The sequence below is a fragment of the Salmo salar genome, unplaced genomic scaffold, assembly GCF_905237065.1.
Source record: "Salmo salar unplaced genomic scaffold, Ssal_v3.1, whole genome shotgun sequence".
In the NCBI taxonomy this organism is placed as follows: domain Eukaryota; kingdom Metazoa; phylum Chordata; class Actinopteri; order Salmoniformes; family Salmonidae; genus Salmo; species Salmo salar.
Window position 1 is genome coordinate 98,283 of NW_025548136.1, and position 17,613 is coordinate 115,895.

General features: G+C 40.1%; 1 protein-coding gene and 1 long non-coding RNA gene across 2 annotated transcripts; one reads left to right on the forward strand and one right to left on the reverse strand.

Annotated features, from left to right (window-relative positions):
- The first annotated feature begins 230 nt into the window (after positions 1-230).
- LOC123732694 (uncharacterized) lies at positions 231-1,484 on the forward strand. The gene is made up of 3 exons (XR_006763352.1): positions 231-695; positions 1,067-1,114; positions 1,371-1,484. It is a non-coding gene; the product is annotated as an uncharacterized lncRNA (long non-coding RNA).
- Positions 1,485-8,115: 6,631 nt separating this feature from the next.
- Positions 8,116-16,297, reverse strand: LOC123732695 (deleted in malignant brain tumors 1 protein-like). The gene is made up of 7 exons (XM_045711950.1): positions 16,201-16,297; positions 15,670-15,969; positions 14,936-15,241; positions 11,674-11,946; positions 10,896-11,216; positions 10,704-10,792; positions 8,116-8,464 (listed from the first exon to the last, which is right to left on the reverse strand). Exons 2-7 carry the CDS (start codon positions 15,863-15,865, stop codon positions 8,330-8,332), a joined length of 1,320 nt encoding a protein of 439 aa, XP_045567906.1. The 5' UTR covers positions 15,866-15,969; positions 16,201-16,297; the 3' UTR covers positions 8,116-8,329.
- Between the last annotated feature and the right edge of the window lie 1,316 nt (positions 16,298-17,613).

Below are 17,613 nucleotides of genomic sequence, written 5' to 3' on the forward strand. Positions count from 1 at the left end.
CATCCGATCCCAGTCCTATTGATGACAGCATCCCCAAAAGTATTGCATGGTCTACAGTGTCAAAAGCTTTAGATAAATCTATGAACAAGGCGGCACAGTACTTTCTATTAACCAGGGCATTAGTAATATTATTTACAACACGTACAGTGGCCGTAATAGTACTGTGATTAGGTCTGAAGCAAGATTGATTACTAGAAACAGTATTGTTAACAGTTAAAAAGATTGTAAGAAACACCAAAGAAACTGTATCTTATTTTGAATCAATCACCAGAGGCTGATCTAAGGTCATAAAACACAGCCTCCAGTTCATCTGTAAACATTCAATCAGCAGTAGATCATCTAAGGTCATAAAACACAGCCTCCAGTTCATCTGTAAACATTCAGTCAGCAGTAGATCATCTAAGGTCATAAAACACAGCCTCCAGTTCATCTGTAAACATTCAATCAGCAGTAGATCATCTAAGGTCATAAAACACAGCCTCCAGTTCATCTGTAAACATTCAATCAGCAGTAGATCATCTAAGAGTGTACTTCTGTTTGTGTTTAATGTTTTGTCCAGACACCAGTCCTCCTGAGTCCTCCCCTCCTCCTGTAGACTGTGGGCTGTGTTGGATGTTGCTGTTCAGTCTGTGTCCTGTGTCTGCTCTCCTCTCTCCTCTCCTCCACCTGTGTCTACTCCTTCTGCAGAACAACAGGTAAACTAACTTCATTATTAACAGCAGTATGTGCTGTTTCACTCTTTATAACATGAACTCACTCATTCAGTTTGTTGATGTGATGGATTTTAATTGAATAACTAACTATTAAAGTAAGGAACATCCTATAGCCTAATCTACAGTTATTGACTACATTAGAAATATTCTAAACATGTATTATTTTACTTAGAAAGTCCGTATACACTCACTCTCACTTAAATTGTTTTACTATCAACTCAATCAATCAATCAACCAGTAAAACCTTCTTTCTAATACTCTGGTAAACTAATGTAGACCATGTTAAATTGACAAATCAATATCAGATGTGTTCTTTATTTGGTGTTTTAATGGTGATAACTCTTCCTCTACAGCTGCAACTGAGACGCGGGTTCCTCTGAACAAGACCACGACCAGGGGAAGTGAGAGAAGGGAGAAGGCATAGTCAGATTGAGATTTGTAGTTCTTTGACTGGTGGCCATCTTGATTTGTAGTGCATTTTTATTTAAAAACGAAAGGAATAACCAGTAAAACATAATGATATGATGAATTTCAAGAAATAATCACAATGTACTATTTCAGTAATATTAATCAGATTAATTGTAAAATCTCTGTGTCTCTCTCTCTCTCTCTCTCTCTCTCTCTCTCTCTCTCTCTCTCTCTCTCTCTCTCTCTCAGGAGGAAGGAGACCTGTTTAACGCCTCGTCAGGGACAGAGGAGACCAAAGAAGAAGAAGAAGAGACCTATACCATCCATCAATACCAGCAGAGTGAGACCTATACCATCCATCAATACCAGCAGAGTGAGACCTATACCATCCATCAATACCAGCAGAGTGAGACCTATACCACCCATCAATACCAGCAGAGTGTGAGACCTATACCATCCATCAATACCAGCAGAGTGAGACCTATACCAACCATCAATACCAGCAGAGTGAGACCTATACCATCCATCAATACCAGCAGAGTGTGAGACCTATACCATCCATCAATACCAGCAGAGTGAGACTTATACCATCCATCAATACCAGCAGAGTGAGACCAATACCATCCATCAATACCAGCAGAGTGTGAGACCTATACCATCCATCAATACCAGCAGAGTGAGACCTGTACCATCCATCAATACCAGCAGAGTGTGACCTATACCAACCATCAATACCAGCAGAGTGAGACCTATACCAGCAGAGTGAGACCTATACCATCCATCAATACCAGCAGAGTGAGACCTATACCAGCAGAGTGTGAGACCTATACCATCCATCAATACCAGCAGAGTGAGACCTATACCAGCAGAGTGAGACCTATACCAACCATCAATACCAGCAGAGTGAGACCTATACCAGCAGAGTGTGAGACCTATACCATCCATCAATACCAGCAGAGTGAGACCTATACCATCCATCAATACCAGCAGAGTGAGACCTATACCATCCATCAATACCAGCAGAGTGAGACCTATACCAACCATCAATACCAGCAGAGTGTGAGACCTATACCATCCATCAATACCAGCAGAGTGAGACCTATACCATCCATCAATACCAGCAGAGTGTGAGACCTATACCATCAATAATAACATTTGGACTCTCTTCCTCAGGCTGAATGACAGCACCTTGGCAACAACAACAGGAAGTGTGGTTTTCCTGTGTACAGAGTGTGTCCTCTCAGCCAATCAGTGACTAGCTCTTATATGAGTACTGTAATGCCAACATCATAATATCAGACTTAACAACATTAGTAGTGGTCAATGTATGTATATTGTTCCTAATTTACTTGCCTAGTTAAATAATGGTTATATGAAAAATAAATAAAATTATATGTTTACATATAAATGATGTGGGTATATGGGAGTGTGTCCATATGATTGTATGTCATGTATGTCATGTATATGTGTGTTGTTGTGGTTTACTCAGCTAGTGCTGCTGCTCTGTAGGGGAGGGGTTATGGGGGGCCTGGGTTTCAGGTCTGAGGGGTTAAGGGGGCCTGGGAGAGGTCTGTTTCTGCTCCTCATTCCTGCTGCCTTCTGGGTTGGGAAAACACATGGTGGATCAGGACATGGGGAAACTCATATCAGTTTGTGTTAACTTAACTTTTCATCCAGTGAAGTGATGTGGCAACAGTTTAACCTTTCTAGGGGGTGCGGGACGCTACCGTCCCACCTGGCCAACCTCCAGTGAAATTGCAGAGCACCAAATTCAAAAACAGAAATACTCATTATAAAAATTCATAAATCATACAAGTGTTATACATCTGTTTAAAGATTAACTTCTTGTTAATCCAACCACGGTGTCAGATTTCAAAAAGGCTTTACGGTGAAAGCAAACCATGTGATTATCTGAGAACAGCACCCTGCATACAAATCATTACAAACAGTTAACAGCCTAGTAGAGGAGTTACACAAGTCAAAAATAGTGATAAAATGAATCACTTACCTTTGATGATCTTCATATGGTTGCACTCATAAGTCTCAATAAATACTCAATAAATCTTTGTTTTGTTCGATAAAGTCCCTCTTTATATCTTTATATCCAAAAACCTCTGCTTTGTTCGCACGTTTTGTTCAGTAATCAACAGGCTCAATGGCAGTCACAACAGACAGACGAAAAATCCGAAAAGTAGCAGTAAAGTTCGTAGAAACATGTGAAACGATGTTTATAATCAATCCTCAGGTTGTTTTTAGTCATAATTATCAATAACATTTCAACCGGACAACAGCTTCGTCAATATAAAAGGAAAACAAGAAAGGAGTGCCCTCGGTCTCGCGCATAAAAAACCTCTGGGACACTGCAGTGTCCACTCATTCCAAGTGGTCTTACTCCCTCATTTTTCAGAGTACAAGCCTGAAACAATTTCTAAAGACTGTTGACATCTAGTGGAAGCCATAGGAAGTGCAATTTGAGTCCTAAGTCAATGGATACTGTAATGACATTGAATAGAAAACTACAAACATGAAAAAAATCCATCCATCCCACTTCCTGGATGGATTTTTCTCAAGTTTTCACCTGCCATATCAGTTCTGTTATACTCACAGACATTATTTTAACATATGCATATCCTAGCTTCTGGGCCTGAGTAGCAGGCAGTTTACTTTGGGCACGCTTTTCATCTGGACGTCAAAATACTGCCCCCTACCCTAGTGAGGTTTTAACATGTTGTGTGTTGTGTTGTTGAATTAAAACCAGGAGTTCATAAGGAGAGGAGGGAAGTCCAGAAAAGAAGCAGAGACCAGTCATTCTCCTTGTCTGTAGTGAATTGAACTTCTCTATCAGAGACCAGTCATTCTCCTTGTCTGTAGTGAATTGAACTTCTCTATCAGAGACCAGTCATTCTCCATGTCTGTAGTGAATTGAACTTCTCTATCAGAGACCAGTCATTCTCCATGTCTGTAGTGAATTGAACTTCTCTATCAGAGACCAGTCATTCTCCATGTCTGTAGTGAATTGAACTTCTCTATCAGAGACCAGTCATTCTCCATGTCTGTAGTGAATTGAACTTCTCTATCAGAGACCAGTCATTCTCCATGTCTGTAGTGAATTGAACTCCTCTATCAGAGACCAGTCATTCTCCATGTCTGTAGTGAATTGAACTTCTCTATCAGAGACCAGTCATTCTCCATGTCTGTAGTGAATTGAACTCCTCTATCAGAGACCAGTCATTCTCCTTGTCTGTAATGAATTGAACTTCTCTATCAGAGACCAGTCATTCTCCTTGTCTGTAATGAACTTCTCTTCTACGTGTCCAATTAGATCAGCATCAAACTGTTGCCATTTGTTATTTTGCCTTTCTTTTTTTGTGCATAGACATTTTTTAACACAAAGTTTCTACTTTTATCTGAACTTTTTTGTCGCTTCTTTTACAATGTCATTTTTTTTACCATTTGAAAATGTATCCAACATCTTATTGTTATGCATTTTCTATTTTTTATGGACATAATGATCAGGTCTGAGTTATAGTTCAAAGTGAGATAATGTCTGATTTATAGCCTGTGTGTATCTTTCCTAAAGCAGCAGGTGTAAAAGTGTATCCACCCTCCAGAGATCTGTATATAGTGACAAGATGCTCATGTCTATGTCTCTAACAATGGGAGTTGTTGTCCTGTGTAGTGATATTCAGAACACCTCCAGAGATCTGTATATAGTGACAAGATGCTCATGTCTATGTCTCTAACAATGGGAGTTGTTGTCCTGTGTAGTGATATTCAGAACACCTCCAGTTGCAGTAGAAAGCTGTTATTGTGATATGAAGATACAGAATTCTGACCTTAATTGGCTAGCGTCTGTAAGCTGTTAGTGTCTTAATGACCGTTCCACAGGTGCATGTTCATTGATTGTTTATGGTTCATTGAACAAGCATGGGAAACAGTGTTTAAACCCTTTACAATGAAGATCTGTGAAGTTATTTGGATTTTTATAAATTTTCTCTCTCTCATCTCTCTTCTTCCTCCCTTGTGTCCTTCTCCCAACTAAGTCTGTCACTAAGTCCTCTCTCTCTCTCCCTCCCCCTCCTGAGAAATACTGCTAGGCTATATGACTTCTATAATGTGACACACTTTTAAGCAGACAAGATCAGTGGTTAAACCCACCTAGCTACAGGAAACACTGACATTAGAAAAACTCCACAGGAAACTGCTGACAGAGCAGCAAGGTTTCACATAGTGTGTGTTATAATGTCACCTCTAACTTTCTACTGCTTGAGTTCACCTCTTATAGAATATTGCTTAATGTTACAGCACCTAAATATAAACAGTACCAGCACCCAAAATGAGTACTGATGAGGTCTCATGTTAGAGCAGGAGAAGGGGGGATGTGGTGTAGAAGCTAGAGGTCTGTTACCCAAGTCAACTCAACAGGCCTGATGCTATATGTCAGGGTCAGGCTGGGACAAGAGAGGAAAAGGTTACTGGTTACGATGACATCACTGGTGAGCAGTCAGTGATACAAAAATGAAGAGGAGAGGAGAGGAGAGGAGAGGAGAGGAGAGGAGAGGAGAGGAGAGGAGAGGGGGAGAGGGGAGAGAAAAGGAGAGAGAGAAGAGGAGGATGGGAGAAGGGGAGAGGATACTGTTTGTCTCCCACCGTTCCACTCAGAGGACTCAACCTTCTGTTATCAAGTGGGCGTTTCCACTATATTTAGTATACCAGTCATTTCAGTGAAGGGAACAAGTGCACACTTTAGCATAAAGGAGAGATAATTAGGACAATGCTTCTTTCTAGTCTACAGTCCTGAGTCTGTGACACCAGATTACCACCTAGTGGTCATAAGAGGAACTGTCCTGTCAGTGTGTTTTTACTGCTGGCTGAAAACAACACATGACCTGCATACGTGATATGATTATGTGTGAGTACTAAAACCATATGAATATAGTATATTATAGTATATTTATTATATATGTGGGTCTGATAAGTAAACACTCTTAATGTTTTCTGTTTTATCACTAAGAAGAACATTGGTCAATATGTAACCAAACACATGTGAAACCTCATGATGTGAGTGATAAGAAGTGTTTAAAAAGGTGAGTTCTGAACCCTGTAGACTACTGCACTACTTCTGAAGAAGACCAGAGTCATTTCAGAATGAAGACTGCTATAGTTCTGATGGTGTTGCTGTTCTGTCTGTCTGGGGCCTGGACTCAGGGAGAGAGTGGAGGGGTGACTAGTAGTTCTGTCTGTCTGTCTGTCTGTCTGTCTGTCTGTCTGTCTGTCTGTCTGTCTGTCTGTCTGTCTGTCTGTCTGTCTGTCTGTCTGTCTGTCTGTCTGTCTGTCTGTCTGTCTGTGTGTTGTCTTTTGTCGTCTGTCTGTCTGTCTGGGGAGGGTCAAGGTGCTGAGCTGGACCTCTGGGCTGAGCTGATGTCTGGTGTCACTGATGGAATCATTAATGATCAATAACTCCTTGACCACTGGGAAATAAAAAACTGGAGGGGAAATCACACAAGACTGACAGCCTGTGAGTTTATTAAAAGCATTCAGTTGATTACATGGCAGTTTAGAGAGCAACAACATAACAATAATCTACTTCATAATCAATAATCAATATCATAACATTTATAATCAATAACATCATTATCTATATACTACTAACAACATAACAATAATCTACATCATAATCAATATCATTACTTTCAAAATCAATAATCAATATCATAACATGTATAATCAATAATATAATTAACTCTATACTAATAACAACATCATAAGAATAATCGATATCATAATCAATATCATAACATTCATAATCAATAACATCATGAGAGGTAAACAACAACAAACCCCTTTATTAAAAAATGTTTCAAAATACAAAGAATGACCAGATGATTATAATAATACATGGACTAATAATGGAAACACTTCAAGATAAAGAATCTAAGAGACACTAAATAAGATAAAGAATCTAAGAGACACTAAATAAGATAAAGAATCTAAGAGACACTAAATAAGATAAAGAATCTAAGAGACACTAAATAAGATAAAGAATCTAAGAGACACTAAATAAGATAAAGAATCTAAGAGACACTAAATAAGATAAAGAATCTAAGAGACACTGAATAAGATAAAGAATCTAAGAGACACTAAATAAGATAAAGAATCTAAGAGACACTAAATAAGATAAAGAATCTAAGAGACACTAAATAAGATAAAGAATCTAAGAGACACTGAATAAGATAAAGAATCTAAGAGACACTAAATAAGATAAAGAATCCAAGAGACACTAAATAAGATAAAGAATCTAAGAGACACTAAATAAGATAAAGAATCTAAGAGACACTAAATAAGATAAAGAATCTAAGAGACACTAAATAAGATAAAGAATCTAAGAGACACTAAATAAGATAAAGAATCTGACACTAAATAAGATAAAGAATCTAAGACACTAAATAAGATAAAGAATCTAAGAGACACTAAATAAGATAAAGAATCTAAGAGACACTAAATAAGATAAAGAATCTAAGAGACACTAAATAAGATAAAGAATCTAAGAGACACTAAATAAGATAAAGAATCTAAGAGACACTAAATAAGATAAAGAATCTAAGAGACACTAAATAAGATAAAGAATCTAAGAGACACTAAATAAGATAAAGAATCTAAGAGACACTAAATAAGATAAAGAATCTAAGACACTAAATAAGATAAAGAATCTAAGAGACACTAAATAAGATAAAGAATCTAAGAGACACTAAATAAGATAAAGAATCTAAGAGACACTAAATAAGATGAAGAATCTAAGAGACACTAAATAAGATAAAGAATCTAAGAGACACTAAATAAGATAAAGAATCTAAGAGACACTAAATAAGATAAAGAATCAAAGAGACACTAAATAAGATAAAGAATCTAAGAGACTAAATAAGATAAAGAATCTAATTACTAAATAAGTAATAAATTCTGGAACACAAAACAAACGTATTTGAGCAACCCTCTTAAAATAATCAAAAACCCCACGTTACCATGTTGCAGTCACTCCTTTTAAATTTCTTCCAAGGTTCTAGAAAGATAAACTAATTCTGAACTTGTTATTAAAATTACAACCACTTCAGGTTTGTCACCACATTTTAAACACCAGTCCACTGCTGACCATCCATTTAAAACACAAAACTGACCTAAGATCAGCATGTAGGGTCAGCTTCATTCTACTCCTACTCCGTCCCCTGGGCTGCTCTCTCCTCTCCCGGTCCAGCTTCAGCTCTGGAGCTCAGAGAGACCATCTCCATGGCATTGACATAAAGATCCATGCTGCTCACCCTGTTCACTGTCTTCTGCCTCCTGGTGGGCTAGGGAGACACAGCACCAACAGTCAGACATTTACTGGTGATATCTCTCTCTCTCTCTCTCTCTCTAAAAGATACAAAACTTGATGATCACATAAAATAAAGTGAATGATACAGACCAATTCTCTACCATACGAACAGATACAGACCAATTGTCCACCATACCATCAGATACAGACCAATTATCTACCATAACAACAGATACAGACCACACCAACAGATACAGACCAATTCTCTACCATACCAACAGATACAGACCAATTCTCTACCATACCAATAGATACAGACCAATTCTCTACCACACCATCAGATACAGACCAATTCTCTACCATAACAACAGATACAGACCATACCAATAGATACAGACCAATTCTCTACCATAACAACAGATACAGACCATACCAATAGATACAGACCAATTCTCTACCATAACAACAGATACAGACCATACCAACAGATACAGACCAATTCTCTACCACACCATCAGATACAGACCAATTCTCTACCATACCAACAGATACAGACCAATTCTCTACCATACCAACAGATACAGACCAATTCTCTACCACACCAACAGATACAGACCAATTCTCTACCATAACAACAGATACAGACCAATTATCTACCATAACAACAGATACAGACCACACCAACAGATACAGACCAATTATCTACCATACCAACAGATACAGACCACACCAACAGATACAGACCAATTATCTACCATAACAACAGATACAGACCACACCAACAGATACAGACCAATTCTCTACCACACCAACAGATACAGACCATACCAACAGATACAGACCAATTCTCTACCATACCAACAGATACAGACCAATTCTCTACCATACCAACAGATACAGACCATACCAATAGATACAGACCAATTCTCTACCATAACAACAGATACAGACCATACCAATAGATACAGACCAATTCTCTACCATAACAACAGATACAGACCATACCAATAGATACAGACCAATTATCTACCATACCAACAGATACAGACCAATTCTCTACCACACCATCAGATACAGACCAATTATCTACCATACCAACAGATACAGACCAATTCTCTACCATACCAACAGATACAGACCACACCAACAGATACAGACCAATTCTCTACCATACCATCAGATACAGACCATTTCTCTACCATACCAATAGATACAGACCAATTATCTACCATACCAACAGATACAGACCAATTCTCTACCATACCATCAGATACAGACCATTTCTCTACCATACCAATAGATACAGACCAATTATCTACCATACCAACAGATACAGACCAATTCTCTACCATAACAACAGATACAGACCAATTCTCTACCATACCAAGAGATACAGACCAATTCTCTACCATAACAACAGATACAGACCAATTATCTACCATAACAACAGATACAGACCACACCAACAGATACAGACCAATTCTCTACCATACCAATAGATACAGACCAATTATCTACCATACCAACAGATACAGACCAATTCTCTACCATAACAACAGATACAGACCAATTCTCTACCATACCAATAGATACAGACCAATTCTCTACCATAACAACAGATACAGACCAATTATCTACCATAACAACAGATACAGACCACACCAACAGATACAGACCAATTCTCTACCATACCAATAGATACAGACCAATTATCTACCATACCAACAGATACAGACCAATTCTCTACCATAACAACAGATACAGACCAATTCTCTACCATACCAACAGATACAGACCAATTCTCTACCATACCAACAGATACAGACCAATTCTCTACCATAACAACAGATACAGACCAATTCTCTACCATACCAAGAGATACAGACCAATTCTCTACCATAACAACAGATACAGACCATACCAATAGATACAGACCAATTCTCTACCATACCAACAGATACAGACCAATTCTCTACCATACCAACAGATACAGACCAATTCTCTACCATAACAACAGATACAGACCATACCAATAGATACAGACCAATTCTCTACCACACCATCAGATACAGACCAATTCTCTACCATACCAACAGATACAGACCATACCAACAGATACAGACCAATTCTCTACCATACCAACAGATACAGTCAGTCATTAAACAAAGAAAGTCTAACAAACTAATCTTCCCCAATAAGAATGGAAATATCAGTCTGATCAAAGACAAACATTTACTTCAAATGACTTGTAACGTCTGAGTAAATGTCTTTACCTTGTAGTACAGGTAGGAGGTGGTGATGGCTGTCAGTAGGATCAGCAGCACTACAACGTGTCTGATGATGAAGGCTGTCAGAGGAGAGGCTGCAAACAGAAACACATTTGATGAGGGGACTGATCATCATCAGATAGATCTGTGGGAAATCTGTCAATGACAAAGTTTTAAGTCTGGTTTGTGTTCAGTTACCTGTGATGGTGAGGGAGAGGAGCTCACTCTCAGAGGAGAAGTTATGAGAGAAAACATAATTGTCATAAACACATCTGTAGTTCCCTTGGTGGGAGTCATCTGCAGCAGGGAAGAGGAAGGCAGCAGAGTGATTGACAGCTGGCTGGGTCTGGGTTCTGTTGGAGACGGTGAACGTGAGGAGGAAGGAGCCTCCTGGGTACTGTGGCTGAGTGGAGCAGGTGATGGTGAAGTTGTAGCCCCTGAACATCTCGGGCCCCTGGTGGCCCCTGGAGACCCCTCCCATTGAGTCAGTCAGGGAGATATCAGGCTGGACCAGGAGATCTGTAACAATAAAAGAGAACAAGAAAAACCTCTTCAACTAGTTTCCTATAGATATGACAATAACATCAGCATGTAACAGTGCTAGCCACCCTCCCTCACAGGGCAATATGAGTAGTGGGCCTACAGTCACTGAGACAACATATGTTGATATCAGGCTTAAGCAGGACATCTGGAACAAGAGGAGAGAAAAAGAAAACGTAGCTCCTCAACTACTTTCCTCATTTAGATATGACAATAACATGACATGTGACAGTGGTAGTGAGTAGAGACGTTCACTGAGATAACTCTCAAATACAAAAGCATACTGGGATATTTAAGTTGTATTTGATTCCTACTTCACTGAGTGATCTATTTACTAAAGCAGACTGACAAGCTAAACAGTCATCATGGAAGGTGCAGAGGAAGTTGTATGAATGAAGGAAATCAGTTGAATAATATTATAATATCTTGTTGTTACCTGAGCAGATCACTGTGAGTCCAGGAAGGAGATCATATCCTCTCCAACACTCCCTCAGTGAAGGCTCAGACCCAGAACAGGAAGCTCCAAACCCTCTAGTGGTGTTTCCAGGTAGAACTGAAACAGTGGAGCCACAAGCAAGCTGTCTACACACTACTACAGCTACATCCCCCCAGTAATCATCTCCCACAGTCCTCCACTCTCCCTGGTCGTACTGCTCCACTCCACCAGCACAGCGACTGCCTCCTCCCACCAGCCTCACATCATCAGGCTCTGAGAAAAGAAAAGAGAGATACAGTAATCTTACTATTTTCTCACTAAAACACACCTATATTGTCTCTCATATTCTTCACTCCAGGTGAGAAACAATGTTATTTGAGTGACAAACTACGCAGACGAGACCATTCTGTATACTTCTGGCCCTTCTTTTGACACTGTGTTAGCCTGTTATGGCTAGGGGGCAGTATTTTCACGGCTGGATAAAAAACATACCCGATTTAATCTGGTTACCACTCCTACCCAGTAACTAGAATATGCATATACTTATTACATATGGATAGAAAACACTCCAAAGTTTCTAAAACTGTTTGAATGGTGTCTGTGAGTATAACAGAACTCATTTGGCAGGCAAAAACCTGACAAGGTTTCAGGCAGGAAGTGGCCTGTCTGACAAGGTGTCGTTCTTCTTGTCTCTGTTTATTGAAGAGTGAGGATCTTAGCTGTCCCGTGACACTTCCTACGGCTGCCATAGGGTCTCAGAAGGCGGCAAAAAGCTGAATCGTGGCTTTGCAGGCTCTGGCTGAAAAAAAGTAGCGCGTTTGGGTAGTGGCTGGTTACAGTACTGTGAGACTCAGGCTCGTGCCCGCGTCGACCGAAAGCTTTGTTTACTTTCCTCAGCTTAGCTAAAAGGAGATTCCCGGTTGGAATATTATCGCTTTTTTACGAGAAAAATGGCATAAAAATGGATTTTAAACAGCGGTTGACATGCTTCGAAGTACGGTAATGGAATATTTAGATTTTTTTTTGTCACGAATTGCGCCATGCGCGCGACCCTGATTTACCATTTCAGATAGTGTCTGGGACGCACGAACAAAACGCGGCTATTCGGGTATAACGATGGATTATTTTGGACCAAACCAACATTTGTTATTGAAGTAGCAGTCCTGGGAGTGCATTCTGACGAAGACAACAAAAGGTAATGAAACTTTTATAATAGTAAAGCTGATATTGGTGAGTGCTAAACTTGCCGGGTGTCTAAATAGCTAGCCCGTGATGCCTGGGCTATGTACTTAGAATATTGCAAAATGTGCTTTCACCAAAAAGCTATTTTAAAATCGGACATATCGAGTGCATAGAGGAGGTCTGTATCTATAATTCTTAAAATAATTGTTATGCTTTTTGTGAACGTTTATCGTGAGTAATTTAGTAAAATGTTAGCGAATTCCCCGGAAGTTTGCGGGGGTATGCTAGTTCTGAACGTCACATGCTAATGTAAAAAGCTGGTTTTTGATATAAATATGAACTTGATTGAACAAAACATGCATGTATTGTATAACATAATGTCCTAGGGTTGTCATCTGATGAAGATCATCAAAGGTTAGTGTTGCATTTAGCTGTCTTCTGGGTTTTTGTGACATTATATGCTAGCTTGAAAAATGGGTGTCTGATTATTTCTGGCTTGGTACTCTGCTGACATAATCTAATGTTTTGCTTTCGTTGTAAAGCCTTTTTGAAATCGGACAGTGTGGTTAGATAAAGGAGAGTCTTATCTTTAAAATGCTGTGAAATAGTCATATGTTTGAAAAATTGACGTTTTTGTATTAGGAGTTTGTATTTCGCGCCACGCCCATCATTGGATATTGGAGCAGGTGTTCCGCTAGCGGAACGTCTAGATGTATTAACTAACCTTCAGACGAGCTTCAATGCCATACAACTCTCCTTTCGTGGCCTCCAAATGCTCTGAAACGCAAGTAAAACTAAATGCATGCTCTTCAACCGATCGCTGTCCGAACCTGCCCGCCCGTCCAGCATCACTACTCTGGACGGTTCTGACTTAGAATATGTGGCCAACTACAAATACCTAGGTGTCTGGTTAGACTGTAAACTCTCCTTCCAGACTCATATCAAACATCTCCAATCCAAAATCAAATCTAGAATAGGCTTCCTATTTCGCAACAAAGCATCCTTCACTCATGTTGCCAAACAGACCCTCATAAAATGGACTATCCTGCCAATCCTTGACTTCGGCGATGTCATTTACAAAATAGCCTTCAACACTCTACTCAGCAAATTGGATGCTGTCTATCACAGTGCCATCCGTTTTGTCACCAAAGCCCCATATACTACCCACCACTGTGAGCTGTACGCTCTAGTTGGCTGACCCTCGCTTCACATTCGTCGCCAAACCCACTGGCTCCAGGTCATCTATAAGTATTTTCTAGGTAAAGCTCCGCCTTATCTCAGCTCACTGGTCACCATAGCAGCACCCACCCGTTGCACGCGCTCCAGCAGGTATATTTCACTGGTCACCCCAAAGCCAATTCCTCGTTTGGCCACCTTTCCTTCCAGTTCTCTGCTGCCAATGACTGGAACGAATTGCAAAAATCATTGAAGCTGGAGACCCATATGTCCTTCACTAACTTTAAGCACCAGCTGTCAGAACAGCTCACAGATCAATGCACCTGTACATAGCCCATCTGTAAATAGCCCATACAACTACCTCATCCCCATACTGTTATTTATTTTTTTGCTCCTTTGCACCCCAATATCTCTACTTGCACATTCATCTTCTGCACATCTATCACTCCAGTGTTTAATTACTAAATTGTAATTATTTCGCCACTATGGCCTATTTATTGCCTACCTCCCTTATCTTACCTCATTTTCACACACTGTATATAGACTTTTATTTCTCTATTGTTCTACTGTATTATTGACTGTATGTTTTGTTTATTCCATGTGTAACTCTGTGTTGTTGTATGTGTCAAATTGCTACGCTTTATCTTGGCCAGGTCGCAGTTGCAAATGAGAACTTGTTCTCAACTAGACTACCTGGTTAAATAAAGGTGAAATTAATCAAATAAAATTGACTGTATGTTTGTTTATTCCATGTGTAACTCTGTGTTGTTGTTTATGTTGCACTGCTTTGCTTTATCTTGGCCAGGTCGCAGTTGTAAATGAGAACTTGTTCTCAACTAGCCTACCTGGTTAAATAAAGGTGAATTAAAAAAAAAAAAAAAAATAAAATAAAAAAAATTCTTACCTGAGCAGGTGAGTCCAACAGCATTACCAGGTAGACAGGTGTTGTTTTCTCTGTCTGAGGTGTCACAGTCCAGGAGAAGGGACTCTTTGCCTTTACACTGGGACTCTTTATCCCAGGTCTGACCCTCACCTTCTCCATAGAGCCCCCCCTGTAGAGCTGCAGGAGCCCCACAGCCAAGCTCCCCACAGACTACCTCTGCATCCTGCCGGTCAAAGTCAGCTTCACACACTGAGGCCCAGGACTGATTGGACTTCACCTCCACCCTCCCAGAGCAGAGACCAGCTCCATCCACAAGCCGCACAGACTCTGGAGAAAAAGACTTGGTTGAACATTCAATCAGTTTTGTTGATGACACCGTCAAGGACTAAACACAAATATGTTGGATAAAAGATTGTAGTTTGCTATGTTTGATACTGTAAGAGGTAGAAATGGGTTCTTAGTCACTCAGGATAGGGTTGGGAATAATGCAGGCAGGTGACAGGAATAAGTTCACTTCACTTTATAGAAAATAAACAGCTGGACATCCATCAGGCAGCTTCACTTCAGTACCATCTGAACTACAATGATCTGCCCATGAACATCTCCCATAAACCAATATGACAAACACAAATATAATGTTTAAATACATCTGACATCTCTCCCTCTATTTAAATGAAATAAAAACACATAAAACATGATACATGGTAATATTGTATAATGTATAAATAAATCTCTCAATATGACCAGTCTCTTACCTGAACAGATCACGTGATGATAATATCCACCTTCACATGTGTAGGTTTTGGTGACACACTGTCTTAAAGTAGACTCATGTCCATTACAACTACTCTCTAGTCTGACTCCTCCTCTTCCCTCTTTAACCAGAGGTCTAGATTCAGCTACAGGATTCCCACAGTCCAGCTCTCTACACACAACCTTAGTCTCTCTCATGCTCCACCACCCAGGACATAGACATAACCACTCTCCTTTATAAAATACTTCCACTGTCCCAGAACAGGAAGTGGTCCCATTCACCAGTCTGACTGAGTATTCAGCTGTAAACAGCAGAGAGGAAAACACAGTGGTGAAGACAGATTATGACAGTGATTCTGTTATTCTAACAGCAGTAGTGCTTTGTGGTTGACAAGTATTAGTAGTTCCATAAAACAGTAATTGTTATTGGGGTTTAGAATGGTTTGTATGGACACATGCATTTCTCCATGTGGGATAATAAAGTTGACTAATATTGAACTGCTATAATCACTGTAGAGTTATATTCTACCTACCTGGTGGACTGACGCTTTGAGCCTGGAGATCTGAGGAGAAAGAGAGAGACAGAGGAGAAAGAGAGAGAAAGAGACAGAGAGATAGAGAGAAACAAAGGAGAAATGGAGGAGTCAGAGGAAGAGAGAGACAGAGGTTAAATGAACATCAACATGACCTTTCATGATGTGATGGGGAAGACAGGCTTATCGTTGGTATGGTGCAACAACACCCATGTATACATACACTATATATACAAAAGTATGTGGACACCCCTTCAAATTAGTGGATTCTATTTCAGCCCACCCGTTTCTGACAGGTGTTTAAAATGGAAGCACACAGCCATGCAATCTCCATAGACAACATTGGCAGTAGAATGGCCTTAATGAAGAGTTCAGTGACTTTCAACGTGGCACAGTGATAGGATGCCACATTTCCAAGTCAGATGGTCAAATGTCTGCCCTGCTAGAGCTGCCCAGGTCAACTGTAAATGCTGTTATTGTGAAGAGGAGACGTCTAGGAGCAACATAGAGCATAAAAATCGTCTCACTACCAATTTCCAAACGGCCTCTGGAAGCAACGTCAGCACGTGAACTGTTCGTTGAGAGCTTCATGAAATGGATTTCTATAGCCAAGCAGCCACACACAAGCCTAAGATCACCATGCACAACGCTAAGGGTCATCTGGAGAGATGTAAAGCTCGCCTCCATTGGACTCTGGAGAAAACACGTTCTCTGGAGCGATGAAAACATGTTCTCCGGAGCGATGAAAACACGTTGTCTGGAGCGATGAAAACATCCTCTGGAGCGATGAAAACACGTTCTCTGGAGCGATGAAAACACATTGTCTGGAGCGATGAAAACACGTTCTCTGGAGCGATGAAAACACGTTGTCTGGAGCGATGAAAACACGTTCTCTGGAGCGATGAAAACACGTTCTCTGGAGCGATGAAAACACGTTCTCTGGAACGATGAAAACACGTTCTCTGGAGCGATGAAAACACGGTCTCTGGAGCGATGAAAACACGTTCTCTGGAGCGATGAAAACACATTGTCTGGAGCGATGAAAACACGTTCTCTGGAGCGATGAAAACACGTTCTCTGGAGCGATGAAAACACGTTCTCTGGAGCGATGAAAACACGATCTCTGGAGCGATGAAAACATGTTTTCTGGAGCGATGAAAACATGTTCTCTGGAGCGATGAAAACACGTTCTCTGGAGCGATGAAAACACGTTGTCTGGAGCAATGAAAACATGTTCTCTGGAGCAATGAAAACATGTTTTCTTGAGCGATGAATCATGCTTCACCATCTGGAAGACCAAGGAAAAATCTGGGTTTGGCGAATGCCAGGAGAACGCTACCTGCCACAATGCGTAGAGCCAACTGTAAAGTTTGGTGGAGGAGGAATAATGGTCTAGGGCTTAACCTCTTACAT

Coding starts and splice junctions, on each gene's coding strand:
- LOC123732695 (XM_045711950.1), bottom strand. CDS start 15,865: ATGAGAGAGACTAAGGTTGTGTGTAGAGAGCTGGACTGTGGGAATCCT. Junction 11,217..11,673: donor ACTCACAGTGATCTGCTCAG/GTAACAACAAGA, acceptor TTATTGTTACAG/ATCTCCTGGTCCAGCCTGAT. Junction 10,793..10,895: donor CCTCTCCCTCACCATCACAG/GTAACTGAACAC, acceptor TTCTGTTTGCAG/CCTCTCCTCTGACAGCCTTC.